General features: G+C 41.0%; 1 protein-coding gene across 1 annotated transcript in view; it reads left to right on the forward strand.

Moving 5' to 3' along the window:
• STK32B (serine/threonine kinase 32B) overlaps positions 1-26,382 on the forward strand; it is a 256,531-nt gene that overhangs the window by 163,683 nt on the left and 66,466 nt on the right. Inside the window, exons 5-6 of the mRNA XM_067556403.1 lie at positions 19,215-19,252; positions 26,230-26,319. Of these exons, the coding sequence (XP_067412504.1) occupies positions 19,215-19,252; positions 26,230-26,319 (128 nt within the window). The remainder of the gene's footprint in view (positions 1-19,214; positions 19,253-26,229; positions 26,320-26,382) is intronic.

The following is a 26,382-nucleotide window of genomic DNA, read 5'->3' on the forward strand; positions in this document are numbered from 1 at the left end:
TGTAGAAGGAGTTGGGAAGAGAATGAGGGAAATCTAAATGGTGGGCCAACTGGGGAAGAAGTGAGGGAAATGATGATGAAGCTGGTAAGAGACTGGGAAATGGAGCCATCTGTGGAGAGCAGGTGAATGCTGACTGTGGATGTATGGGAAGGCCTCTGATTGTACTGAAGGGAATTCCTGCACACAGTGTTAGAGTGCAGATAAAAGGTGGGTGTGCAGGAATGGGAATGATGAATGAGAGAAGCTGGGGAGGGTATGTAGGAATGCTGAATGGAGTTAGTGGGAAAGCTGTTAAGAATCGGAGAGCTGGAGAAACTATGATTGGGCAGTAGCTGAAGAGATAATACGGAGGCTGGGGGAACCTATTTATTAAGGGAGAACTGAGGGGCAAATGGGGGAATATTGAATGGGGGTGATGGCAGTGAGAACTGTGACTGGAGAGAATGTGAGGGACATTCATGGGCAGCTGGAAAAAGAAGAAACAGTAACTTTGCTTACTCACTTCCAGATGTCATTCACCGTCATGGGCATGAATAAAATTTGAGCAGATGAACACAGAGTTGTTCTAATTCAAGGCCAGGCTGATTTTGAATACTTTTGCAGTTCATACTGAACAATTCACACAGCCTTAATTTGTATCTTTGAAGAATTCTCATCCAGTCTTTTTCATGCATATTCTACGTAGGACTTAATACGGAGAAGAAGGAAGCACTGTCAGGGGAAATTTGCTCTCATACGTATTCATGGAGAGATCTTGATGTGAGAAATGCACTCCTAGATTTTCTACATTACTTTTCAAGTTGCTTACTGCACACGTTGAAAGATTGCCCTCTGTAAAGAAGACTTGATCAACATGTTTACTCAGTGAATAACAGGCCTCTCTTCTGAAAGAAAGTCAATGACAGTTAATAATGTAGTAATTTTAGCGTGACAAGCTGAGATAAAAAGTTATCTTCAGGAATGCCACACTTCCAAGCTGTTGTGCTAATTAAGTGCTTTACTCATCTACAATTCTGGCTTTAAGGATTTCAGCTACAAAGCTCTGCAAACTCCCCTTGTTTTACTTTGTGGCACTAGCCCTGTAGAATTTTCCATGTAGGGTGCTCTTTCAAACCTATGCAAACCTACACACAAACTGATGAGGTATGTCTACATAGAGGGCTCCACAGTGATCAATCCCAGATGGCCTCTCTGGTCGACACCAGTAATCCACCTCCCCGAAAGGAGTAAGACTGCATCGATGCAGTGCCAAGAGCTACGTTACATGGCTTGTGTATCTCCCGTTGACTGCCGGTGTAGACCAGGCCTGAGATTCACGCAGAGTTCCACATTAAATAAAACTGTGTCCCATTTCCCCATCTCCCAAAAAAGGGCTGTGCACATTAGACTAAAAATTATGAATACATGGACAAAGCTGTGCTTTCCTAGCCAATAATCTTTTATCCCTAAACTGCACCATGATTATTTAGTAGTTGATTTGGGGAGGAAGATTTCATGTAAAAAAGTTATATTTTAGAAGACCTAAAGCTGAAGAAAGAGAATTATTAAGCAATATCTATCTCTCTGTTTCATGCAGAAATATTTTACATATCAGACTAAAATAACTATCTCCTTGAAGAGATGTGCAGTTCTACTGAGAATCACTGCCTGTCCCCACCCTTCCCTTCTAAAAAATCCTAAATCACCCATTTCAGTCCTTAGACGGTATCTTTGTTCCCGAGATTCAAGCAACATAGAGTGATAGAGATGTCTTTTCAACCTGGCTCTTTGTGACATTGGCCTTCCATGACAGGTAGGCTCTTTGGGGCTCTACAGTTGACTGTGCCTAGGGTGAAACTTGACAGTGCCGGGAATAGGGCCTTCTTGGCAGGGAACCAAACACATTCATGTAGTCTGTCATTCATAATGAAACAACGTATATTTTCCAGACTCAGCTTTTTCCTGATTGATAAAGCAGAACATGGTTCTCAATAATGACAAATTCCTTCTGCCCTTCGTTTAGACCACTTATGCAGGACAAAGTTCATGGGATCAAATCCTCTTCTCAGTTACTCTTGTATATTCATTTACACAGGTGTTTGTGAGAACAGGACCTAGCCCATTTTGTCTGCTCCTTTGTACCTAGAAGGAGACAGTGATACTTTTATGTTTGTTGATGGAGCACTTGCTGATCTTATCTTGTGCTTTGGTGGCAACTTTATTCTTAATCTTCAGAGATACAATTTTTTATTAAAGCTAATGTTATAAAATTATCAAATACATAGTTTTTGAAGGGACAAGATTCTGTACATCTGGGGATAATGCATAGATTATCCAAAAGGTACAGGGTTTGATTCAGAAGTCATACAGTACAAAGAATACATTATCTGCATTATCCCAGATTAAGGGTTATTCATTTAGTGAGACAGTTGAGATATAAACATTGTAACATTTGGGTACATCACTCGTACAAGGGAGATACTGAAGTTGGTGAGTGGCAAGCAAGTATAACAATGAGTGCTGATTGTCCCTCGTTGAATGATAAATTCAGGATGGTTAGTCCATTTAGCAAATACGATCCACAAAGCAAACTTCTTTCTGCATCACTTTTCCAGCATGACTCATTCCTGGTACTGCCTGTGACCAGTGATGTGTTCCATGTAGACGTCTCTGGAACACTTGATGGTGTCAGACACCATGAGGCGCCGCATCAGCCAAGCATAACACTGACCGATTCCACACGGCTGTAGCACTTGCTCGTTGCAGGTGTCCCATGTGCCCCGGGGTCCGACAATCAACTTGTGCATTTGAACCTTGTAGCCCTTTGCTCTCAAAGCATCGGCCGGGGGAGTTCTCCTCTTTTTCGAGCTCAGGCATTGCGGAAGGCCAGGGTCCTGTTTTCAAAGGGACCATGACGTCTACCATGATGATCTTTCCTTCCTTGTCAGTGATGACGATGTCCAGTCGCAGCTGACTGTCGGTTCCAGGGACGACGGAGTTCACCGCCACCTTCCCCATGGGTGGCGGGATGGTTCTGAGCAGGCAATCCTGGATGGCATTGTGGTGCAGCTGCCAGGCTCTGGAGTGGAGCTTGCAGTTACACAGGACGTGAGGCAGAGTCTCGTTGGAGTAGCCACATGTCCTGCACCACTTGTCCAGATTCCAGTGGTGGATGGCTCCGTTCAGCAGGACATAGTTATCCAGGCCTGATGGATGAACCTCCAGTCGGCAAATCAGGTGAAGCTTCCCCCGGGGAGGAAGTGGTTGCTGGTATCCCACTTGCTCATCACCTTGAAGGCCTTGCCCTGGTCCTGCTTCCACTTGAGATTTTCCACGTACTTGTGCATGAATGGCACCCTTCAGGGCCCTCTCCAGAATGCTCCTGGCTATCGGGGCGACTATTGTTTTTTGGTAGTTTTGACCTGTGGCACCAGGACTCTGAGTTCCTGGTGCTCCTCATACCATGTCTAGTGGCAGCAGATGCGCTTCTCCAGGCATCGCGTGGCATTGCAAGCACAGGTCCAAAGTGAAGCAAAGTCACCTCTGTCCCATCCAAACTTGCCAGCCAGGCAGCCGCTCAGGTATGTGGTGCCATCTTGGTGGAAGGGGTTCTGCCAACCTGCTTCTTGATGACATCACACATGGCACTCTCCACGATGTTCCCCACCGTGGTGTCGGAACACGTCAGAAGGTGGAATGTGTGGCTGATCACTGCAATGTCGCACATGTTGCCCATGCGAGGGACGTTAGTGCCACCCTGCTTGTGCATGATGTACACCAGCTCGTTACTGGCCCTCTGGGGAAGAAACATCCACTTCTTCACCAGCTGCCTGAAGGTGTTGTCCTCCTTGCTGAGATTCACCCTCACCACGGCAGATCCCCACAAGATTAACAAGATGTGGAGGATCAGGAAGGTGTTCAGGGCATTGATCTTCTGCCATGGGACCAGTAGGGAGGCGTCAATCCTGGTGCTGTCCCATAGGATCTCCGCAGTGGTGTCCTTGGGCATCTGCTGGAGGCGGAATCCCATGGGAGTGCCGAGTTGTTGGTACGCTTGTCTGTTTCGGAGGGAGAATCCCTTTTGCTGCCATCGATGTGGAGGGACACGCTTCCTGGCATTGAAGCGGAGCCTCATCCAGTTGGCAGCGTGGCTGATAGCATTGAGCATGAGCTGGATCTGTGATCAGGACGAGGTCGTCCGCGTAGGCCAGGACGCTCACCCTCTCACCATAGAGTTTGAACCCACCAGTGCCATTGGAGATCACTCGGAGGAGTGGCTCCATGGCTAGGCTGAAGATGATGGGGTTGAGGAGACAGCCTGCTTCACGCTGCTCCGGATCGGGATTTCACCATGAGCTCTGATGTCAGAAGCAACTGTGTGTGATAGGTATTCTTTTCTGCTGGATCTGATAATTCTTCTCTAAAGCCAACTTATCATCTGGTTCTGGTAAGGCCATATTGGAGGATTCAGTCTTTCATTGTTTGGTCAGCTTATTAGTACTGGCAGTATTTGAACTTGCACAGTGCCTTCCTGTGAAGTGTTGAGAACTCCTCTTGGGTGATGAGCACCCTCAAATCCCAGTGAACACAGTGTGAGCTGACAGTGTTTAGCAGCACCTTGTGGTTGGGCTCACCATTTTGCTGGATCAAGCCCTTGTAGCATTAGAAAGCTTTCATGCTGTATTTCATGTATTATAATCTGTATCTGTTTTCACTGCTTTGATGCAAAGTTTAATTAAATCTGCAATAAAATCGTACTGGATATGCAGGAAAATATGATAGAAATACAGTACAACAACGGGATATCTGTATTCAGTGAGGTTTTAATGCTGTGCTAGAATATCTATAAGTAAATTCAGCAGATGTAATAGTAGCAGCTCAGTGAAGAATAGCAGAATAGTGCTGATTTATGTTTGTGGGAAGAACCAAGTACAGTGGTCACCCTTTAAAAATGGCCATTGCTTTGTACTGACGTAAATGGATCTGTTTCTCTAAGGCAAAATCAAGACTTTTTAAGGGTGACCACTAGACATACTTCACAAATGTAGTTATCACTACTGCCACCTATTGACAAAAAAGGAGAATTGAAAGTTTTTCACTAATCTGCATTTTTCCAAGCAAAGATGAGATAAAGAAATAGCTAACAGATATCTGTTTTAATTACTTCCAATTAATATATTTGTACATTAGCTTGGGATTTTAGGGGGGTGCTTTTTATCTAAGTGCATTTTTGTAAAAATATGGGAACCTGAAAATTGATTCCAATCGCATGTAGATACTGGATAAAGATGAGGGTTTCATGAAGCGGGGTTACATTAAGTCCACAGAAGGGCCAGCTTCAAAACCTATTGAAGTCAGTGGAAATCTCCTATCATTCATATTATCGCTGGTACAGCTGTACTGGTGGTAGCAACAGTGTAAATTGTAGTGTTGGTGGAGTATCAGGTTTCTTACTACTAACTTTGTTCAGATTACCATGCTAAAAATACTGGTGCCCTGTCCAGTGCTCCCATGTTGCTTCTATAGCGCAATAGTGGGTGATCTCCCAAAAAAGTTCAGAGTAGGCAAGAACTAATGTAGTGCACAAATGTTGTAATGATCTGTAATGCACTCAGTGGTCATTTAGAAAGAGTGTAGATAATAGATATTTTGGACTTCAGGCCTTATCAGTGTTCTTGTTTGTTCATTTGTTTTTAAAATAAGAACCTTAATGAAAAACAAAAGGAAAGTTGTTCAACTTCAGAATCCTTAAATGGACTCATAAAGGCTACTTCATCATTTTGTGCTAATATTCACTACAGTTATATTGCATATATGCATCAGAAATGGTCCTCTTGTTTAGGCGATATATTACATAGAAAGATCTTAGATATGAGAGTGAACACGAATGGAGCAGTGGAAGTCTGATCAAAATGCCTCATGAGCTCTTCCTATCAGCTAATAAATATGGAAGTAATAATGGCTTTGCATTATACACTAGAACCTAGGGGTGAATTACTGCAAAGATGCCTAAGGCTATAAATAGGAGGAAAATCTCTAGCCATAATAAAGATAAATAGATCTTTGCATGAGTGACTTGTAGGGCCTATGGTCTTATGCATTTCTAAAATGTGATACAAAGATTTTATTCAGGATCTAGAGTAAGATCTGTAGACTTTTGGCAATGGTGCATGATATTCAGTGATGTTCCAGATCCTGACATTTTTATTCACTTTTCACTCAGGTAAAATGCCCATTAATGTGCAGACGTAAGAATGAAAGATTTGCTTCAATAAGGGCAGCAGAATTTGAACAATATAAAATGAATAACATACGGTGGTTGAAACAGTCCATCTTTGGCGTTGGAATGTTTATTGGCCCAGAGTTCTTATGGGGAAAAAATATAATCCTTTTTAGGACCACTGATAGCTGTCCAAATATACAATACAATGCAGTACAGTACAATACACTTTTCTATGGTGTATAACACATTTCACTCTGGTAGCTGAACAGAGTCTGGAAAGTTCACATAAAAAGTTTGTTTCTGAAATTCTCATAAATTACTGTGAAACTACCATTCTAGTTCAGAGTCACTCTGAAGAGATGCTTTCAATTATTTAAGTCTGAAATGTAATTTTTTCTGGGTCAGGGGGTGGGAAGAGCTGTATAAAACTTAAATAAATTTCACTGAGCCAAATTTGGCCCCAATTAATGTTAGGCTTTCTAATATTTTGGATTAGAATGAGACACTGTAAGATATTTCCAAAACCTTTGTTCATAACAGCCTCCAGAAAATGCAGCCGGAAGTGGCTAGGTTGATTAAGCACGTTCTTGCACCCTTTGCTTCTTAAATGATGAACTTATGTTTGGATCTCATGGTGCAAAATAGCCATTTGTTTTGCTTCCAAGCAGAATTAATGGATCTCAACTGTGCTAGGATTTTCACCTCATTGGAGAGAAAAATATTTTAAAGATATATTCTGCAGGATAAATAGTTCAGTTCATGAGAAGGCCATCTTACGGTAAATCATCCATAGTGCTTGCCTCTGGCTGTCGATGTAATTAGAACAGGTTTAAATAGACCTACATCTGAACTAATCCTTGAAGGTACCAGGGACTGGATTACAGACGTCCTCCTTGGCTTTCCCCTCTATTTGAAACCCTGTTTCAAAACCAAAATGTTAAGTTTATTTGGGTAGCAGATGTATTGTTTTCTGAAAGTACATCCAGATACGTATGCACATACGCACAACTCCATACAAATTGAAGGTCTTTCTTTGCAGAGAAAGAGCTAGCAATTTCTCTAGCAATCTAACACCTGGCATACTGGATTAAAATTTTCAACTCGGCTGAGGTTCTTACTATGGTAGCCTTAAAGGGACACATCACTACACCACACTATTAATTAATAAAGAAATAGATGGCTCTGAAGGACTTAGTTATGGATGGATAGCCTTTGGCAGTCAGTAATGCGCAAGATTAATATAGGGTGAACACAGACTGCCAGTCAGAGGTCTGCGTGGGCTGCAGTGGCTGCCATTTCCACTCAGAAAAAGGTGAGGGCTGTCGCACTTTTTATTTAATATTTTTGCTGTGCTGCTTGCTCAATGACACTGAGCAGTACTAGTTGCTGTGAAGAATGTTTTTGGGCAGGAGTGAGAAAATAAAGATGATTGGACTACAGGGTGCTGAGGAAAGGAACATAGTTGTTTTCACTGTAGTGTGTTCTTCAGCAAACCCATGCTAGGGACTGAACCCTGAAGGTGCAATGCATTCACCACACTGGGCTGTTACTGTGCTGCCCATCCAAACAGGGCCAACCCTAGACCAAATGGCGCCCCAGGTAAGGAGAGTCTTCAGTACCCCTCACCCTCCATTTGTTAAACTTTGAATACCTTATTATTTTATGGCATTTGTAGCCCATTTCACGACTTTGATGAACAATTTGCATGCTTGATTTATCCCTGTCATATAAGTCAATAACTTTGCACAGTTGGATCTGTAATTCTGTATTTATTCATGCCATGTATAAGCAAATAAAAAAAATTACCTCTAAGCTTATAGAAACTTTTTAATTATAAGAATAACAAAAATGTTCTAACTTCAAGAAATTGAATTGTGCACCAATGTTGGGTGGACCAGTATTAAATAGTGTTATCGTAGATGACAGCCTTAGACTGTTAACCCTAGTCCTTTAGTTCAAAAGATTGCTTTTCTCACCTTTGCCCTCGCGAACTGAAGCAGTGTCAGAAAGATCCAACGACTAGCCAATAGCATTTTCAAGAGATAAAATAGCAAACGATGTCAGTCTCTTGTCGGCCATCATCGATCAAAGTTATGCTTTAATGAGCTTGAGCTTTGAAAAGCATGGCAAAAGAAGAAACAGTATTTATTTTATATTATTGCCTAGCTAGGGGTTTTGATAGATCTCTCTCTGGTATCTCTTTATATATGTCCTTTTTTAGTCATTACTGACACTCTTCAAGTCTTAAACACAAGTACACTTTCACAGGTATACAATAAAACAAGGTTCATAATGTCGCAGCTGGGTTGTCACTTCATTTTAGTTCTTATATCTTACTGATTGACTGGCAATATACCGCCCTTTACATACCTGCGAGGGCATGGCTGAGAACATTCTAGGAGGTTTGAGAAAAATGCAGTTCTCAGAAAGTCTGTAAGATTCCACTAGATTCTACAAAGATCCAGAACATTCTAGGAGATCAGTGAAAAATGAATCCACATACGGAATACCTGAAACATTTTACTTCAAACATTCTATTTTCCCTTTTGTCACTAACAACAAAAACAGTACCCTGAGCTTGGCACCCCCAAGCCCGACACCCCAGGCAGTCGCCTGCCCCTAGATCCAGCCCTGCATTCAGAGACAACGCTCATCTGGCTCAAATCTTGTCTTAGCTTTAGTATAACGAGTGAATAGTGATGTATCCCATATCTCAGGTTTCACCTTATATACAGTGACTTAACCATGTTGCATTTTTTATCCACTTTCCTTATTAACTGCATGGCTTGGATGTGTGATGTTAAAATCCTGGTATTTCTGAATATCAACACCAAATATGAGTAAAGCACAATGCCAAGACCCTGAATCCAAATGTGAACATCATAACCTGTTCAGGGTCTTTTCTGTAGTCAGTAGAAACCAGCTTAACAACACCCTTGGTTCCCCAGCTGGTCAGTGCGTTATACCTCAGTTCTCTCATGTAATAATAAATCTCTCATGAATTGAATGTTCTCTAGCTGAAACTTCCATTGCTATTATTTTATGGTTGTTAAGAAATATCACATGGGTAATATTAATTTTTATTAAATTTGTCCTGAACTACCCACATCAAATTAGCCCATTATGGTATGGCAGGTAAGTGTGCAATATATCTTGATGTGACTCAGTGTTAAATATTAACAAGCTGTGTTCAGGTGTTTTGTGTGCTGCATCAAACAGGTAGAGAAGAGCTAATCTGAAATAATTAAATTTTTGAGTGGATCAGATATTCACCAGGATCAGGTTATTTGAATTGTCCTTGCATTGCTTGAATTTGTCATCCATAATTCATTTCTTTTTTACCTGTGCTTTTTTTTTTTTTTTAATGGGAGCAGCTAACTTCTAGACATCAGCTTGAAGCTATTATTCATTCCAGACAGCTGCTCTTTGTACTGTATTCTCCATATTTTAGGCTGCAGTTTATGTGCATGATTGGCCATAGCTATGTGGGATATTTGACAAACTGGAAACATATAGGATCTGACAAATAGATAGTGAAACACCTTATAGATTAAAAGGTTGTTGATGGGGTTTTCTCTGTAATTTTGTACCCATCTTTCTCCTAGGTGAAATAATAAGAATTTCTCCTGTGGACGACTTCTGCTTAATATAAGAGATTAGCTGTTTAATTAGGAAAATAGAAAGGGACTATACTGCACTTTAAATGTACAGTGAATTCTGTCCTGGTTTTTCTCTGTTCATGCCATATGACACATCGCTAAATTAGCAGCATGGGTTCATTTTCATTAATTGCAGGTCAGCACTTTAAACAGTTAGTGGTGTTTATGAAAAAAATGTGTTAAAATGGTGATTTATCACTTAAAATTCGCAGGGGGGTTTCCTGGTCTGGCTGTCATGCTAGGGGGCTCTGTAAGGAAGCATGTGATCAGCAGCAGGCAGCTATCCTAAGGTAACGTGAATCTTTGATTTAGGGATCAGCCTGCTTTTGTTTTTCTCTGTTTTGGGGTTCTTGTGTGTTATCATTCTAAATTTTAAGTAATAAAGTAGTTGTTATGCTGCAACCTTCTAGCAAGAGTATTAATGTTTTTCTCTAACTTCTCTGTGTATATGCCATTAACATAACAGTTAGGGCTTGGATAGGGCTGCACCAATGGCCACTAAAGCCAATAGGAGTCTTTCCGTTGACTTTAATGGGCTTTGGATCAGGCCCTTATTTTGTAGACGCTTCAAACCACATAGTGTCAGGTTGCTGTAGGAGTTGCACAAGCACAGTGAGCCTGCTTGAGAAAAATTGTTCTGAAAAGTTAATCAATCAAAAATTCCATAGACAGTGTCTTGCTCTTTAAAATTACAAGCTTGTGAGTGTTAGCAGTTGGGAGTGGGGATTGGGTGGGAGGCCAAACAATTACATTACAGACAGTGATCACCTGCTATAAGAATGCAAAAAATCACCTTCAAAAGGCAAGCTCAGTTTTTGATCGAACTCCCTTGGATGAAAATATTTTTTGATTATTCTTTCGGTTCAAACCCAGCACCCTCTTCTACAAGTACATAGGCCCCCTTGGCCAGGGCAGTTCCATTGTGCGAGTGTTGGGGCTGGAGCCGGCAGATTTGTGAAGGGGTAAAGACCTCATGTGCAGTGTGGAACTCAGCTCCGAGTGCGCAGGATATAATGTGTGAGCAGGCCAATGGGGATCTATAACTGAGTAGCTCCTGCTTTCTCCTCACTGCAGCGGGCTGCATTCAGGACTGTAGAGCTTACTTCAACCATTGGGCAAGAGTAGGTTTTACAGAGCCCCTTAGGAGGTGCTTCTGGATGGGTGTATGGAGAAAGAGCCCTCTCCCCTTGCACTCCGCACATCTGCCAAAACCTAACCGGGCTTGGATACTCAGACTGGCCTCCAGGCAGTGACTTTGTGTCTAAGCGGTGTGTATCTTCAAGGGAGTCTGCCTGGAGTGTACGCTGTCTTCTTACTAGCATGTTAGACTTCGCCCTTTGAACAAAAGCAGCATTCTAGAATGGCCTGAGCAAAGAAACTTGCCAGAGGGAAGCTGTTCTTAGAGAGTGAGAAGTGTGGCCTAGTGGTTTGGATACATAACGATGGATAAGGAATTCATAAATTCTAATTCTGGTTCCTGCAGAGACTCCATCTCTGGCCTTGGGAACTTATAGCCAAATTTTCAAAACTTGTCTTTAATTATAGGCACTTCAATTTTGATCTCCCAACTTGAGAGAACCAAAGATACTGAGAAACCACAGTTCCCATTGACTTTAATTGGAATAGTGGGTGCTTCGCCCCCTTGAAAATCATGCCTGTAGCTGTCTTCACTTGGGTAACCCTAAAAAAAGCACTTAAAATTAAAGTCCACTTTTGAAAAGGTGATCCTTACGACCCATAAAGGCTAAGATTTTGTTTCATAATATTGTGGACACTGGAGTTTGCTCTGTAAGTCTGTTCTGATTAGTGAAAACCTGAACCCCCACCACTAGCTTTCATTGTCCATTCAGAGCTAGTACATAATCACCATAAAAACCAAGGTTTGTGCTAGCAGTGCTGACACAACCTTAGTATAATAAGTCTTCAGAATTTGATGCTATAATAACGTGCTGTTAAAACATCTGTCAGATAAAATGTGAACTTGCTTTAACACATCCCTGTAAGAATCACCTAGCTTTTCAGTGCTTGGGAGACTGGAAATATCATCAAGAAAATCTTGCAAGATGTCACCAGGGAAAAGAACAGGAGCTCATCAGACAAGAAACTGAAATAATATCTCCTGTTTTTTTGTTGGACCTCAAGAAAGGGATGGCAATTGTTAAACATGAGCTAATAGACATTCTGAACTGTTTGCAAATGCAGGTGTAATGATCTTCTCCAGGAATATCAGAAAATAGCTTAGGCTAGCAGGGGACAGCTGTCACCAGAAATAACTTATGTTCTCTAGAAAAAAATACTTTGACAAAATAGAAGGGAAATCACGGCATGAGTAAGAAATTATGAACAAACTGGAAAATGGCAGCAACCAAGACTCTGGTAATTGCATGGTTGCTGCAGAATATGAGAGTAGGGAAAAACAGATGGCCAGTGTTAGTTCTTCACGTCTCTCAGGCTGAATAACAACATTATAAGTAATGGATTTTAGCAAAGTAAGAAGAGCCGGCAGCTGTACTGATTGTAGAATTGCTTTGCTAAGGTGCTCATATTTATCTTAGCCAATGGAACTGTAGCTGATACTCCTATTACTCATGGAAATGTCTGACCCTTTTCTTAATCTTACTGAGCTCTTTGTCCCAACTATGTCTAGTAGCAATGAGTTTCACAGGTTAATTATAAATTGTTCAAAAATATTTCATCCTTGTATATAAAATGTGTTTTCTTTCAATTCCATTTAGTATCACCTTGTTCTTGAATCATAAGAGAGGAAATAGGAGTGTTCTATTGGCCTTCCCTGTACCATTTATTATCTTATTTACCCCTATCATGTTGCCTTTTACAAATATGTTGTGTAAGTTAAACAGCCCTAGTCTATTTAGTCTCTTAGTTTAGTTTCCATGGCTCTATTTTCTTTACCTTTCTCTGGATCTTTTCTATTTCTTCTATGTCCTTTTGGGAATGAGATGAACTCAGTATTTACAGTGAGGATGTACCATTTGATTTATATTATGGCATTACAATTTTTTCAATATTATTCTTTATCCTTTTTTTAATACAACCTGGCTCAATATGTAATGGCAGCCAAATGAACAGATATTTTCATTTAGCTGCAAACAGTGACACCAGGTCTCTCTCTAGAATGATTAATTTAGAAGCCATTAATGTGTATGAGTAGTTCAAACTGTTCCTTCCAATGTGTTTTATTTTGCATTTGTCTACTCTCAATTTCCTCTGTGTGATGAGGTATTATCTGAACTTCGTGGCTACCTACAGGAGACCCCACGGTCCTGTTACACCCCATCCTAGAAAAGAAGCAATGAAGGTGGGCCTTCCAGGCCTGCCTTGAAAGGCCAATCAGAGCCCAGCAGGTGCTGATAAAAGGAGCTGCAGGGCCTGAGTAGTTCTGTTCCTGGATGGAACCAGAGGGGCAAGGAAGGTTGTTCCTCTCAGGCCGAAGGAGCCTAAGGAATAGCCAGAGTTTTGTTCTTGCTGCATTTGCCTAAGCTGACTGAGAGAAGACCTGAGGACTTTAATCCTGAGGTAAGGTATGAAATAAAAGGGTCAGGTGGGAAAAGGGCCAGGTGAAGGGTACATGGCTGCTGTTTATAGGGTCCCTGGGTTGGAACCTGGAGTAGTGGGCAGTCCCTGGTTTCCCCACTGCTGAAGTGGCGTAAGCCCCAAGAAGGGGCCAAACGTTCATTTGGAAGCCCAAGCAAAGAGCTGAATTTAAAAGGTCCAGAGCTGGGTTTGAAGACCCTCTTGAGAGCAGATAGACTGTTTTCTTGGACTCTTTGCTACCCCAGAAGGGTTTCACTTTGATTGTGTGACCTGGCCAAAGGACTGAGCCACCGAAAACCCACCAAGCAAGGTTGACAACCTACAGAGGGTGCCAGGAGCAGGAAAAGAACTGTAGTATCGCACGCAGCAGCAGGAGGTGTCAAGAGGTGAGTGACCCCCATTTCAATCTACTACTGTATTGCCCAATCACTTGGCTTTGCTAGGTTCTTCTGCAGTTCCTCACAATCCTCTCTAGGTTAAATCATATGGAAATTTTATCAGGTCAGATCATTAATAAATATTATAAATAGTAATCCCAATGCAGGTCCTCGGAGCATTTCACTATTATCTTCCTGCCATGTTGAAGATTGGCCACTTATTCCTACCTTTTGTCCCTGCCAGTTAATCTAGTCCACACCAGAACTTTAACCTCTTATTTTATGACTACTTAGTATCCAAAATAGCCTGCTGGGAAGGACTTTAATAAAAACTTGTTAAACTCCAAGTAAATAATATCTACTTGCTCTCCTTTATTACTGCCATCATCTTCTTGCATCTAAAGGGGAAAAGACAACGTTCCATGTGGATGCAGCCCTCCCACTTCTCAATGGCTCAGCATGCTGTCTTTGCCATCCTTCCAGCCCAATTAGAGACAAAGACAGAGATTCAAAGGTCAGGCTTCACAGAGAGCACTATGCCACCATGCCAACCTTTACTGTACTCATGCTACCTGACTGATTTCCTGAAGAGAAGTTCCTTGGGTCATCACCAACAAACTGCACACAATCAGGGAAAAAAAAGGCAATTAAGATGTCATGATTTAAAAAAAAATTTTTTTTTTTGGAACTGACATCATTTGTTTGACTGGATGTTTTCCGGCGCCCCCTGGATTTTGGATTGTAAATCCAGTTGTTCTGTTCCTATTGGCTGCTGACTTTCTGGTGTAAAAGCCTGCTTCTACTCCACTCTCCAACATGAGATATAGAATATTTGGGTTGGAAAGAAGCTCAGGAGGTCATCTAATCCAACCCCCAATATAGAAAGAAGATAAGAGAAAGGAAAGAGTAGTGGAGATATTAAGGGCTTGAAGCTGAGCCCCTCAAGGTCAACTTGAAATTTCCCACTGACTTCAATGGGCTTTGAATCACACATTGATCAGTATGATGTGGGCAGCATGGTTTACGCCCTACACAGTGAGCATCTTTATAGTGGGGATTCCACGTGCTCTGGATTTTAAAGCAGACGTTAATTTCTTATTTCTCATTTGGAATCTTGGTAGGATATTTTCTATTTTGATTGCATTTATATTCTTAAGGCAACACCAGTCTGACACTCTCTAGTAACCAGAGAACAGAGGGAGGCAGAAATGGTTTCACAAGCAATGGTAAGCAGGAAAAGCTTACATAAATATCTCTTCTCTTTTGTCCTGTGCATGCCTGACAATCGAGTTGCTAGGATCAATCTGCTCTTTACAAGGGGATGCTGAGTAGTAAACAATTCACACTGAGCAACGAAGGCAGATGGAATGAACTTCTGCTCTTCTGGAAACTGATGAATAGTGTAGTACTGCTAGTCACTACATAGTGAATGGTCTGGAAGCAGCACAAGGCATCGGCACAGTTCAATGTCTGACTTAGTTTGCTTTTTGTAGATGTAATCAGATTTCTATTTTGAGACTGAAGTAAGACCTGAGGGGTCCTGGATCCCGACTTGACAGCTTCAGTTCATTTGTATGGATATGCATAACAGAAGGAAAACCTTGAAGTTAGTGTACTGAATTTCATATACTGTTATTCAAACATACATGCCAAGGTGCAAAATATTTTCTATCATAACAAATAGGTTTTCACTTAAATTAACATATCTGAATTTATGCTGCCTTATCAAATGACTTGTCCCACTTATGACTATTTTCATGCATTGCAATATGCTTTACTCATACATTTAGATATATGTGACTAGACCATTTATTTGTCAAGAGACTGGTTCACTTTGGTCTGTAGGAGATAAATGTTCCAGGTATTTAATATCCAGTAACAATAACTGCATGTTCCCTTAGTGATTTTGGCTAGCTCCTGACTTGTACTTGCTTTAAATGCATTTCTTTCCAGACAAAGCAGTGGTATGCACACATCACATTTCCTTAGGTTTTGACTGATTTGATTGCTTTCCAGAATAAGACATAACCGAGGGTAACCTGCCCACGGGCTATAGCCACACACTGGTTTGCCTCAGAACAGAAAGAACAAAATAAGTGGAGCAAGTGTTATGGTAGCTCCCCCAGGTGGGAAAAGACCCCTGTCTACAGTATATGAGAATCTGTTGGTATAAACCACTCTCTGAATTAGTCTCAGATAGATAAGCACAGATCTAATTTTATCATTTGACTATTTCAGAACATTACAGATACATCCGCCAAGTAGAACACATCTGTCATGATGCTATATGCAATGTGAACATTGGATTTGCCAGACTAGATCCAATTTCTTTTAATATAATATTTTGTGTTTAGATAATACGTATTTAATACTTCTAAGCCATTTCAGAGACGTATCTCATTCTTAAAACTCTCAAAAACTGAAATTTAAAAAGGATTGAGTTTATAATAACTAATCTCTTGGGTGCCTTTTTGCATTGTCATGAAAAACTATCATAGATTATGAAGAATTCCCATTTTATTAACTTGATCAAACTCTGATCCAATCTTGCTCCCACTGAAGCCCTGTTAAGTTTTGCCATTTATCTCAATAGGAGCAGGATCAAGCCCTTAAGACGTATTTCCTGAAATAAAAATCCAGTTAATTATATCACTAATGCTACTAAACCCTGCTTCATTATTAGATAATTTATTATGAAGAATTAAAGAATGTATTATTAAATAATAAATAGTCTGCAAAGACCTAAGCCCAAGTATCTTTACTCACTTGAGAAGTGCAGGATCAGACACTAAATTTGATAATATAGCAGACTGTGAGAATATTAGGGTACATGTTATAACAACACATAGTGTCTAATTGATCAGTTCCCCATTCCATGTTTCTTGTGAATTTGTTGAATTTTGGGTATTGTAAGATAAAGCAAAGTCTTGAGAATTAGTATAAATATATGTATTTTGTTAATCAAAAAAGGATGAATAATAAATTAGAAAAGTAAAATAAAAATGGTTGTGTGACAGCAAAGACAAAGTTTAAGTAAATTACCTACAGGAACAGATCTTCAATCTGTGTACATAGTTGTATCTTCACTGAAATCACTAGAACAGTGGTTCTCAACCTATTTACCATTGTGCGCCATATATGCATTATGTGGGCCTCATCCACACGGTATCTATATGTATGGCTTGTATGGCTCTGAGGATGTCAAGGTGCACCACAGCTGTATGCTGATTGGGCTGCAAGTGGCACATGACCTGTGGGTTAAAAACCACTGCACTAGAGCTATGAAAATTTACAACAGTTTAAGATCTGCCCCAGGAGGCTTAAGTTTATCTGTAAGTCACAAAGTAATAAACTTATTCTGATTGTGTACCCTTCTGGGGAGGCACTTTTGATACTAATGGGTATATCAGTGGCGTGCTATGATAATTTTAGTAAGGCTTGCAACAGCTCACTTATATACCTTAGGTGATCCAAAATGGCATCCTCCATGTGGCATAAACTTGCACGTATGCTGCTTTTGAGGTCACTGTGCAAAGGTTTGTTCTACAAAATGATATCCTCCGTGGGTACTGGACAGAATCATCCTGCAATCCGAATCTGGCCAACAGGCTGGAAGTTGTACAACACACAGCGGGTCAGGCATGCACTGTGTGCCTTGCGTACATAGACAGCGCTCCATTGGGCATATTTGATATTTAAACTATGGATCCTTAAAACAGGTTGTTATTGATTTGCCAATCAAATTGTATATAAAACAAAATTTTATTGAGTTGTCCGTGACAGTTCGATCAAAAATAAGCGTAAAGTTATAAACTTGGAAATTTAAATAATTATTTAATACTGAAATAACAATACAATTCTAAATGGTCTTTCCAGACAGTAATTCATAGTCAGACCTTTTACTTACACACACACACACACACACACACACACTCTCTCTCTCTCTCTCTCTCTCTCTCTCCCCTCCCCCCCCAAAGTGTGCAATGAATGTTTCAAAGCTATTTCTGATTTCTCCTAAAATTCACCATTTGTTACGAGCACAGCTAACTTGCAATCATAGATTCAATTTACTTATGAGTTCTTAGGACTCTCACCAAATGTTAAAGCAATGATAACTTTGTGTCTTATAACTCTTAACTGAGCCATCAAGCTTCTTTCTCTTGTTGGAGAAGTTGTCAGTTTTGTGGGGTATCACAAATCATCTTATGTGAAAAATATCCAAGGTGTAATTGCTACCACTGTCTTTTTGCTGTGCACAGTTTCATTTTAAAAAGTATTGCTTTGAATTCATGTAACAAATTTTCCAGTTTCAGCACTCTTAACTGCTTATTGACTCAAATTATTTCTAGGCACCTAGGTTGAACCTTGTTAGTGAAACCTAAGTATACATTAGCATATTTTAAAGTAATTTACAGGTTTGTTATAATTCCGGTTTGTATTTCCTGAGAAATATTTAACTTGGAGTAATCAAGTTGTCACTTGGGTAAATGGAAACGCATGTATTAAGGTCTTTATTGCTTATCATGTAAAACTTGTCTGTAGATATGTTCTCCTGCTTGGTTTGACAGTTTGTAATGGCTGCTTTCTTGAGATTAGTAGAAACTTCAAATCAAGGCAGCTTGAGATCAGGGTGAGATGATGGGGAGCTCAGCATCTTTCTGCCTAGGCATCAGCATATTGAGACTCCCCATCGTGGCCATGCTGTTTCCATGTGCCCCGAAGCTGAGGCAGCGGTTTAGGGGAGGCCTGAAAATGCCAATGCCTTGGTGCAGAGCCACTGGGCCCCTGCTACCCAAGCTCCCAGCACAGTCAGAGTTTCCTTTGTCCCGGGCTTCCTCACACACAACCATGCCTGCCTGAATAACACCCAGATCCTCACTCACCTGCTGCTCTGTGGGGTAGGTGCCGTGTGAGGAGTTATGGGAAGTGGTGGCAGAAGGTAGTTAGTAGGACTATATGGTGATGTGGGGGACATAGGAGATTAGTGAGGACTGGGAGGAGCCTGGGGGTCATCCATGTCCCCCTATTAACACCCCTCTTTATGTCCTCCTTGCTCAGGTCTATCCAACAAGGGCTCCCCAGGAAAAACGGGCACCTCCAGCTGCAAAGCACCCCCGCTCCCTGCCCACTGGTATAATGAACAATTAATGTAATCCCTAAAATGTACCTGTTTCAGTGCTAGCCATGAGAAAATAAAGCCATGTCAAATAGAAGCTAACTGAACCAGCTCAGTGTGCACGTTTTCTCAGGTCAATAAAAGGACATCAGTAGAGTCATTTGCCTTTGGGTGATGGTGTGTTTTCCTTTGGATGTGTAATAGTTTAACTGACCCAGTTCTCCTGCACAGAAGAGAAACACTTTCGAATTTGCACATATCCATTCGGCACTGTATATAATGTACTTCCATTTCTTATTTTACAGGGATATCAAACCTGACAACATACTGCTGGATGAACATGGTGAGTTGCTACGATTATTTTATCCCCAACATTTCAGTTTCATGGGCTGTCCCAGTGGCTCTGTGGTTAGTGCTATCTGAGTTCATCTGAGAGACTGGATTGGGTTCATTTTCCAAGTCTGGTCTCCTCTGCAGCAACCTGTCTGTTAGGTTTATGAGCTCTCTTAATAGGCTCCAGACAGAGTCCCCTTCAGCCATTAACATCAATGTATTCCCGCCTGTATTCTTTCCATTATGTCATTCTATGAAGATTGTAGGGTTACCTATTGTCATAGGTAATCAGGTCTTCAGTGTTGCAACACTTCCCTCTCATTGCATAGAGGACACAGGCTGGATGTTTGAGCTTTGATAAGCAACTGGGCCAACTATGTGTTATACACTTGCATAAAGATTGTATTTGTGCTTTAGCATTTCTGAAAATTGTAATCACTAGCAATTTCTGGGGTGTGACTTTTAGGCCATTCAAATGGCACTCTTATCTGCCTCTGTTTCCAGTATTGTCAAATCTTTTCATTCTGTTGTAAGTCTCATGACACTTAATATTTTGGGTTGGTTTTTTTTTGTTTTTGTTTTGTTTTGTTTTTTTGAAGCCTCAGTTCCCAGAATCCTGTAATTATGTGGAACACTCTACTTTCATTTAAAAATAGAAGGAAGTTTTTAGTCTTCATGTCTGTAAAGAAAAATTTGAAAACATGGTCTGATTACAGACTAAAAACCAAAAGGCAATTAAATGAACCAAAAAATATTTAAAATGTCATGATTTGTAAGGCAATATGATGTGAGGTCTGGCTAATTATTTTTTAAACTTGGAGTTGGCAATACGAATATCGTACTGAAGATCTGATTGATCAGTGGGAATTCTTGGTGAGGTATTAGCTATCACTGAAGATTTTGCTGATGCATGTTCTCAAATAGGTTTAAATCTCACCAAATCCATGAGCAGTCTGCAGCAAACATTTTGCTTAAGCTTTCCCTGTTTGTTAATGGTACGAGTGGCTTGTGCTTTCTCACTAGCGTGAAATTATCTAGCCCCTGCAATCTCTTGTATACCCATAGGGTCATGAAACATTCTCTGTATTTTGGCATATCTAGTCTTCGAGTCGATAACAATATACTAAGGGTTTCCAATAATCTCTGAGAGTAACACCTGACTGAAAAAAATAATTACTGGCATGTGATGAAATGGCTATAGACCTCAAAAAATTTAAAATGCTAGTACTGCAGATGTAGTCAACAGAATGTTTAGACTCACAGATGCACACACTGTTCTTTATCCCAGATCCCCACAGAGTATATTTAAGGAGTTCAAAAAGAACTTGGCCTTTTGAGGACAGGCTACTTATGAACGGCTCCAAAATTTTATCATCCTGTTCTATGACGTCCGTTCTATTACACTGTGAGCAGTTAGCACTTCAACTGTAGTCTTGTCATCTCTTGTACCTGTGCTCACTCGCATTTTATCAATCCCGTAGTTTTAAGAACTAGAGCTAGTTTTAATGTAGCATTTCTCTGTTAGTGCAGCAGCCTCAATCTCATTCAGAACTTGTTTTGACCTTACGTATGGTCCATCTTCTCTTAGCAAAGATTAAACAGTTTTTTGGGGGGGAGGGAGAGTGAACATTTGTTGTTTACATTACACATTCATGTGGAAAAAAAGAAGCATCCAGATTAATACAAGGCATACAGTCCATATGCCACTTCTGAGGCACACATTTAAAGCTTCTTAAAGATATACATTGTGCCTTGGACATTTATTTATATTTTTATTTTTGCCATGTTGATTACAGAAATTCGCAACTTTTTTGTAAAGGAATTTAACCTTTACAATGTCTACTCAGATTTGTTTCTATTTAGAATTTCTTTAGTGATGCACCTGAAAGGGCCAATTTCACAAAGCTGAAGACAATTATGAGTCACATCAGCTGGGAGGAAGAATTTAATCAGAAGAATATGAATGATAATTGGGAATTATTTAAGAACACTTTATGGGATGCCCAAAAAAGCCAAAATTGAGGAAGGTGGCCGCATTGGTTTAAAAAGTGACCAGGTTTAAAGGAGAAGTGAAGGCAGCTATAAAAAATAAATATACCAAATGGCAAAAGACAGAAGTTGATAATAATGAATATAAATCAGAAGCTAGAAAAAAAAATTGATCAGGGAAGCAAAGGTACACAAAGAGAAATATGTGGTCAGCAGAGTTAAGAATAATAATAATGAGTTTTTAAAGAATATTAGGAAAGTATCATGACAACAGTATTGACCCATGACTAGATGGAAATGGTAGAATTATCAATAATAATGCAGAAAAGGCAGAAATGTTTAGTACATACTTCTGTTCTGTATTTGGGGGGAAAATAGATGATGTAGTCTCATCGGATGAAGACACTTTTTCCATTCCAGTAGTACATCAGGATGATGTTAAACAGCAGCTACTAAAGTTAGACATTTTAAAATCAGCAGGTCCAGCTTGCTGCACTGTTAATGTTGATTTTCAATAAGTATTGGAATGTGGGGGAAGTTCCAGAAGACTGAAAGAAAGCTAACGTTGTGGCAATATTTAAGAAGGATAAACAGGGTGACCCAGATAATTATAGGCCTATCAGACTGCGATGGAGGAATTCACCCCACACCAACCCTGCAGGGGTTAAAGTGGCTCGGAAGGGGCCAATTAACTTTATAGGACGCACCCGAGGATAGACTTAGGCTTAACTGACTAACACTACTTGATGATGAAGTCCAGCTGGGCCAGGGCAGGCTCAGCTTGTAGAAATCCAGGAAGTGGAAGCAGAAGGGGCTGTAGTATGGAGGTCTGTAGTCATTCTCTGGCCTAGTGTTGAGAGAAGGAGGATATCCCAGGGGCAGCAGAATCAGTGGGATTCGGACCCTGATGGAAGGGATTTAACCCAGAAGAGTGGTGAAGAAAGTCGGCAGAGTAGAAGGAGGACCAGGGAAATAGCAGAAAGGGTTGCTTGGTGATTGAAGGTCAATGGACTGGAACCTAGAGTAGCAGGCGGGCCCATGAAATAAAGTGTACATTTTTAACAGTGAATAATTAATTATTGGAACAACTTACCAAGAGTTATGATGGATTCGCTATCACTGAACATTTTTAAATCAAGATTGGATGTTTTTTTAAAAGATATGCTCTAGGAATTATTTTGGTGAAGTTCTATGGCCCGTGTTATGCAGAAGGTCAGACTAGATGATCACAATGTTGCCTTCTGGCATTGGAATCTATGAAATCTGAATATTTTGGGACAGTTCAACATCTTTATTAATGATCTGGAGGATGGGGTAGATTGCACCCTCAGCAAGTTTGCGGACGACACTAAGCTGGGGGGAGTGGTAGATACCCTGGAGGGTAGGGATAGGATACAGAGTGACCTAAACAAACTGGAGGATTGGGCCAAAAGAAATCTAATGAGGTTCAACAAGGACAAGTGCAGAGTCCTCCACTTAGGAAGGAAGAATCCCATGCACAGCTATAGACTGGGGACCGACGAGCTGGGCAGCAGCTCTGCAGAAAAGGATCTGGGGGTAACGGTGGATAAAAAGCTGGATATGAGTCAGCAGTGTGCCCTGGTTGTCAAGAAAGCTAATGGCATATTGGGTTGCATTAGCAGGGGCATTGCCAGCAGGTCACGGGAAGTGATTATTCCCCTCTATTCGGCATTGGTGAGGCCGCATTTAGAATATTGTGTCCAGTTTTGGGCCCCCCACTACAAAAAGGATGTGGACAAGTTAGAGAGAGTGCAGCGGAGGGCAACCAAAATGATTAGGGGGCTGGAGCACAGGACTTATGAGGAGAGGCTGAGGGAACTGGGCTTGTTTAGTCTGCAAAAGAGAAGAGTGAGGGGGGATTTGATAGCGGCCTTTAACTACCTGAAAGGGGGTTTCAGGGAGGAGGGGGATAGGCTGTTCTCGGTGGTGGCAGATGACAGAACAAGGAGCAACGGTCTCAAGTTGCAGGGCGGGAGGTCTAGGTTGGACATTAGGAAAAAGTTTTTCACTAGGAGGGTGGTGAAGCACTGGAATGGGTTACCTAGGGAGGTGGTGGAATCTCCATCCTTAGAGGTTTATAAGCTGAGGCTTGACAAAGCCCTGGTTGGGATGATATAGCTGAGGTTAGTCCTGCTTTGAGCAGGGGGTTGGACTAGATGACCTCCTGAGGTCCCTTCCAACTCTAATATTCTATGATTCTATGATTCTACTTCCCCTCTGTTAGAGTCACACAGACCTTCATCAATGGCTCTCTTCTCTTTTTTTTAAATTATTTTTTCCACATCTTTACCATTGCATGGTCTCATACATTCACATGGGTTAAAATATCATCTGTTTGCTAATGACTTTCAGATCTATTTCTGCACCTTGGATCTGTCTTGCACTGACCAATTTTGCAGCTCTCACGATCTAGAAAAAAGCAATATGGATATATTGTCTGGTACAATATTGTACATAAGATCTGTAATAGGTGCCAGGATACAATGCTTGATGATGTTTTTCACAGTAACCCTGAATATCCTCTTATTTTTTGTTCACGATGTTAGCTAGAAGGCATTTATAGACAGACGTTGTGAAGCTAGACAAGGAAAAGGTCACCCCATGTTCTTAACTTTTTAAACCAATATGAAAAATCCTAGAATTTGCTCTCCAACATTTTACTTCATTACTTTTCCTGTATGTGACTGCTGTATCAAAGATACATAGATTATTATGGATAATATTGATTAACCAATGGGAGAGATTACCAAGAGATTCTCTATCTGTAGAAGTCTTCAGATCCAGACTGCATACCTGGAAGACATGTTTTACTGAAGTCCAAGTTATTGGGTAACTGGATAAAATTCTATGACCGCAGGTCAGAGTAGAGCAGCTGATGGCCTTAAAATATATGACGCTATGAAGCCTCTTTGGAATTCTCTCTTAGTAATAGTGTATCTTGGAATAGCATTTTCCCCTTACCCCTTCCTCTGTTGATATCTGGATTCAACAATGCTGCCCTGAGCTCCTTAGAAGAAGCTCTTCTACTCCACAAACAAACTGAATCTTATTGATATAATCAAGTCCACTTAAACAAGTTACCTTGGACTCTCCATCAGCTCAGTAAGAATCGGTGCTATTATCCTCTTTCTGCTAATGGATCTCTTGGCTTTTCACCTGAGAGCAGGCAGGGCAACATTTCTGTACCATGTAGGGTCAGACTGTGCCATTGAGGCAATGCCCTGTGCAGAGCTGCACCATCCCAGGGGGGATGGGGAGCATGGGGAATGGGGTCTCTGGCACACAGAGAGCGTGTGTGTGCTGCATCCTCTGTAGGGTGACCAGATAGCAAGTGTGAAAAACCGGGACAGAGGGTGGGGGTGTAAATAGGCACCTATATAAGAAAAAGCCCAAATATCGGGACTGTCCCTATAAAATCGGGACAGCTGGTCACCCTAATCCTTTGGGATGATGAAGCCCTCTATCTCTAGCAGTCAGCTCTGTGGGCCAGTGCAGAAATGGGTCAGAACCATGACTTCAGCTACTTCCTACTCCGTAGCAGGGGGAAAATGCTAAACAACATTGGAAAATTGCACATCTTTAGGTAGAGATTATCCAAGTTATGCAGAGATTTTGATGCCCAATTCCAATTAATTTAAATGATAGCTTTGAAATTTTCAGCTGTAGTTTCTACTTCTGGTAGCTGTTGAGGTATAATACTTTGAAATATTCACTGGTCCCTCAGACTACATCATCACAGGACATTTGCCAAATACACCAGAATGCCTTCAACATCACATGCACCTTGCGCCAATCTGCCCCCGAATACTCTTGTGGATTCAAGTGGGTATGGCCTTTAATTGAAGAAGAAATTTTTCTTTATAAAAGGAAATAAATAAGAAGCTTTAAGTTAAGTCCTAATATAATTCATTTGTGTTTTATTCTGTTCAATTAAGTAGATGTAACTAGATTTCTAATATTGCTAGACTGTAATGGAGGTGGTGATAATTCAGGGAACAGGTTACTGTACAACGACTGAATAATTTTTAATACCTTTTAAAAATTATGCTCCAAATGAATAGGGGTGAATGATTAGTTGGGGGTAGCTCTCTTTACCGCTCCACCTGTGTTGCAAAACAGTCAGATGTGATCCTAAATAACTTCATGCCTGTGCAACTTTGCTTTACAATGTAAAAGCAGTACGTAAACAGAAGAAAATGAATCCAGTGACAGCTTAAGCCTATGTAACCTATGCAATCACATAGGGCTCCTGGGAGTGCAGGACCCTATGCTGTGTGCCTCAATTCAGCCTGGCAGCCAACTACAGTGTCATCATCCTCATTCACTGTCTCATGATTTTAGCACCAGTTAGCATTCGCGACTTCTCTTAGCACTTCCCCCATTCTCACAGCTAAATGTTAGCTCTGCTTCTTGGCTTGTTCTCTCTCCATTCTGTCTGCCCCCGCAGCTGTTACAGGACACCAGGCATGTCAACAGGCGTGTCCACAAAGTCTGCTGGGGCACACAGGGGAGCAGCCAAGATATCAGCCAGCTGAATGGGGAATGAGTGAGACACACCCTGCAGTGAATTGTCCTAGTGAAAACCTTAATGGTGGCAGGCATGGGCCACCCAACTCAATTCAAATCAGAATGGTGAGGACACCTGCCTACTTCTGCTACATATCCTTTGTCCTACACCCTGCTGTGAAAGAACTGGTCATTTGGTGCCTGTCTGCTGCCTTCACACACACACTCCTGCCAGTCTGAGTCTTGTTTTATGGTTACTAAATCAGAAACAAATGGAATTTTCTTGTATAGTCTCTTTCTGCTTGACTACCACCCAGCCTGGGGGGACTCTCAAAAAGGCCCATAGGAAAGGGTCACTGTAGCCTGAAGAAGGTCTGAAGGTAGACAGGTTCCACCACTACATGAAGGTGGAGGATTCATGCACATGTGCTGTCTATTGTTCTATTTATACTTTGGTTTGTTTAATTTCAGGGCATGTTCACATCACTGATTTTAACATAGCGACTATTGTGAAAGGATCAGAAAAGGCTTCCTCCATGGCTGGCACAAAGCCCTACATGGGTAAGTTTTAAAGGCCATTGTAAAAACACACATGGCATATTTCAATGAAGTGTGTCTAAACAA

Source organism: Emydura macquarii, unplaced genomic scaffold, assembly GCF_026122565.2.
Source record: "Emydura macquarii macquarii isolate MOO-44397 ecotype Brisbane River unplaced genomic scaffold, CSIRO-AGI_Emac_v2 contig_1768, whole genome shotgun sequence".
Lineage (NCBI taxonomy): Eukaryota > Metazoa > Chordata > Testudines > Chelidae > Emydura > Emydura macquarii.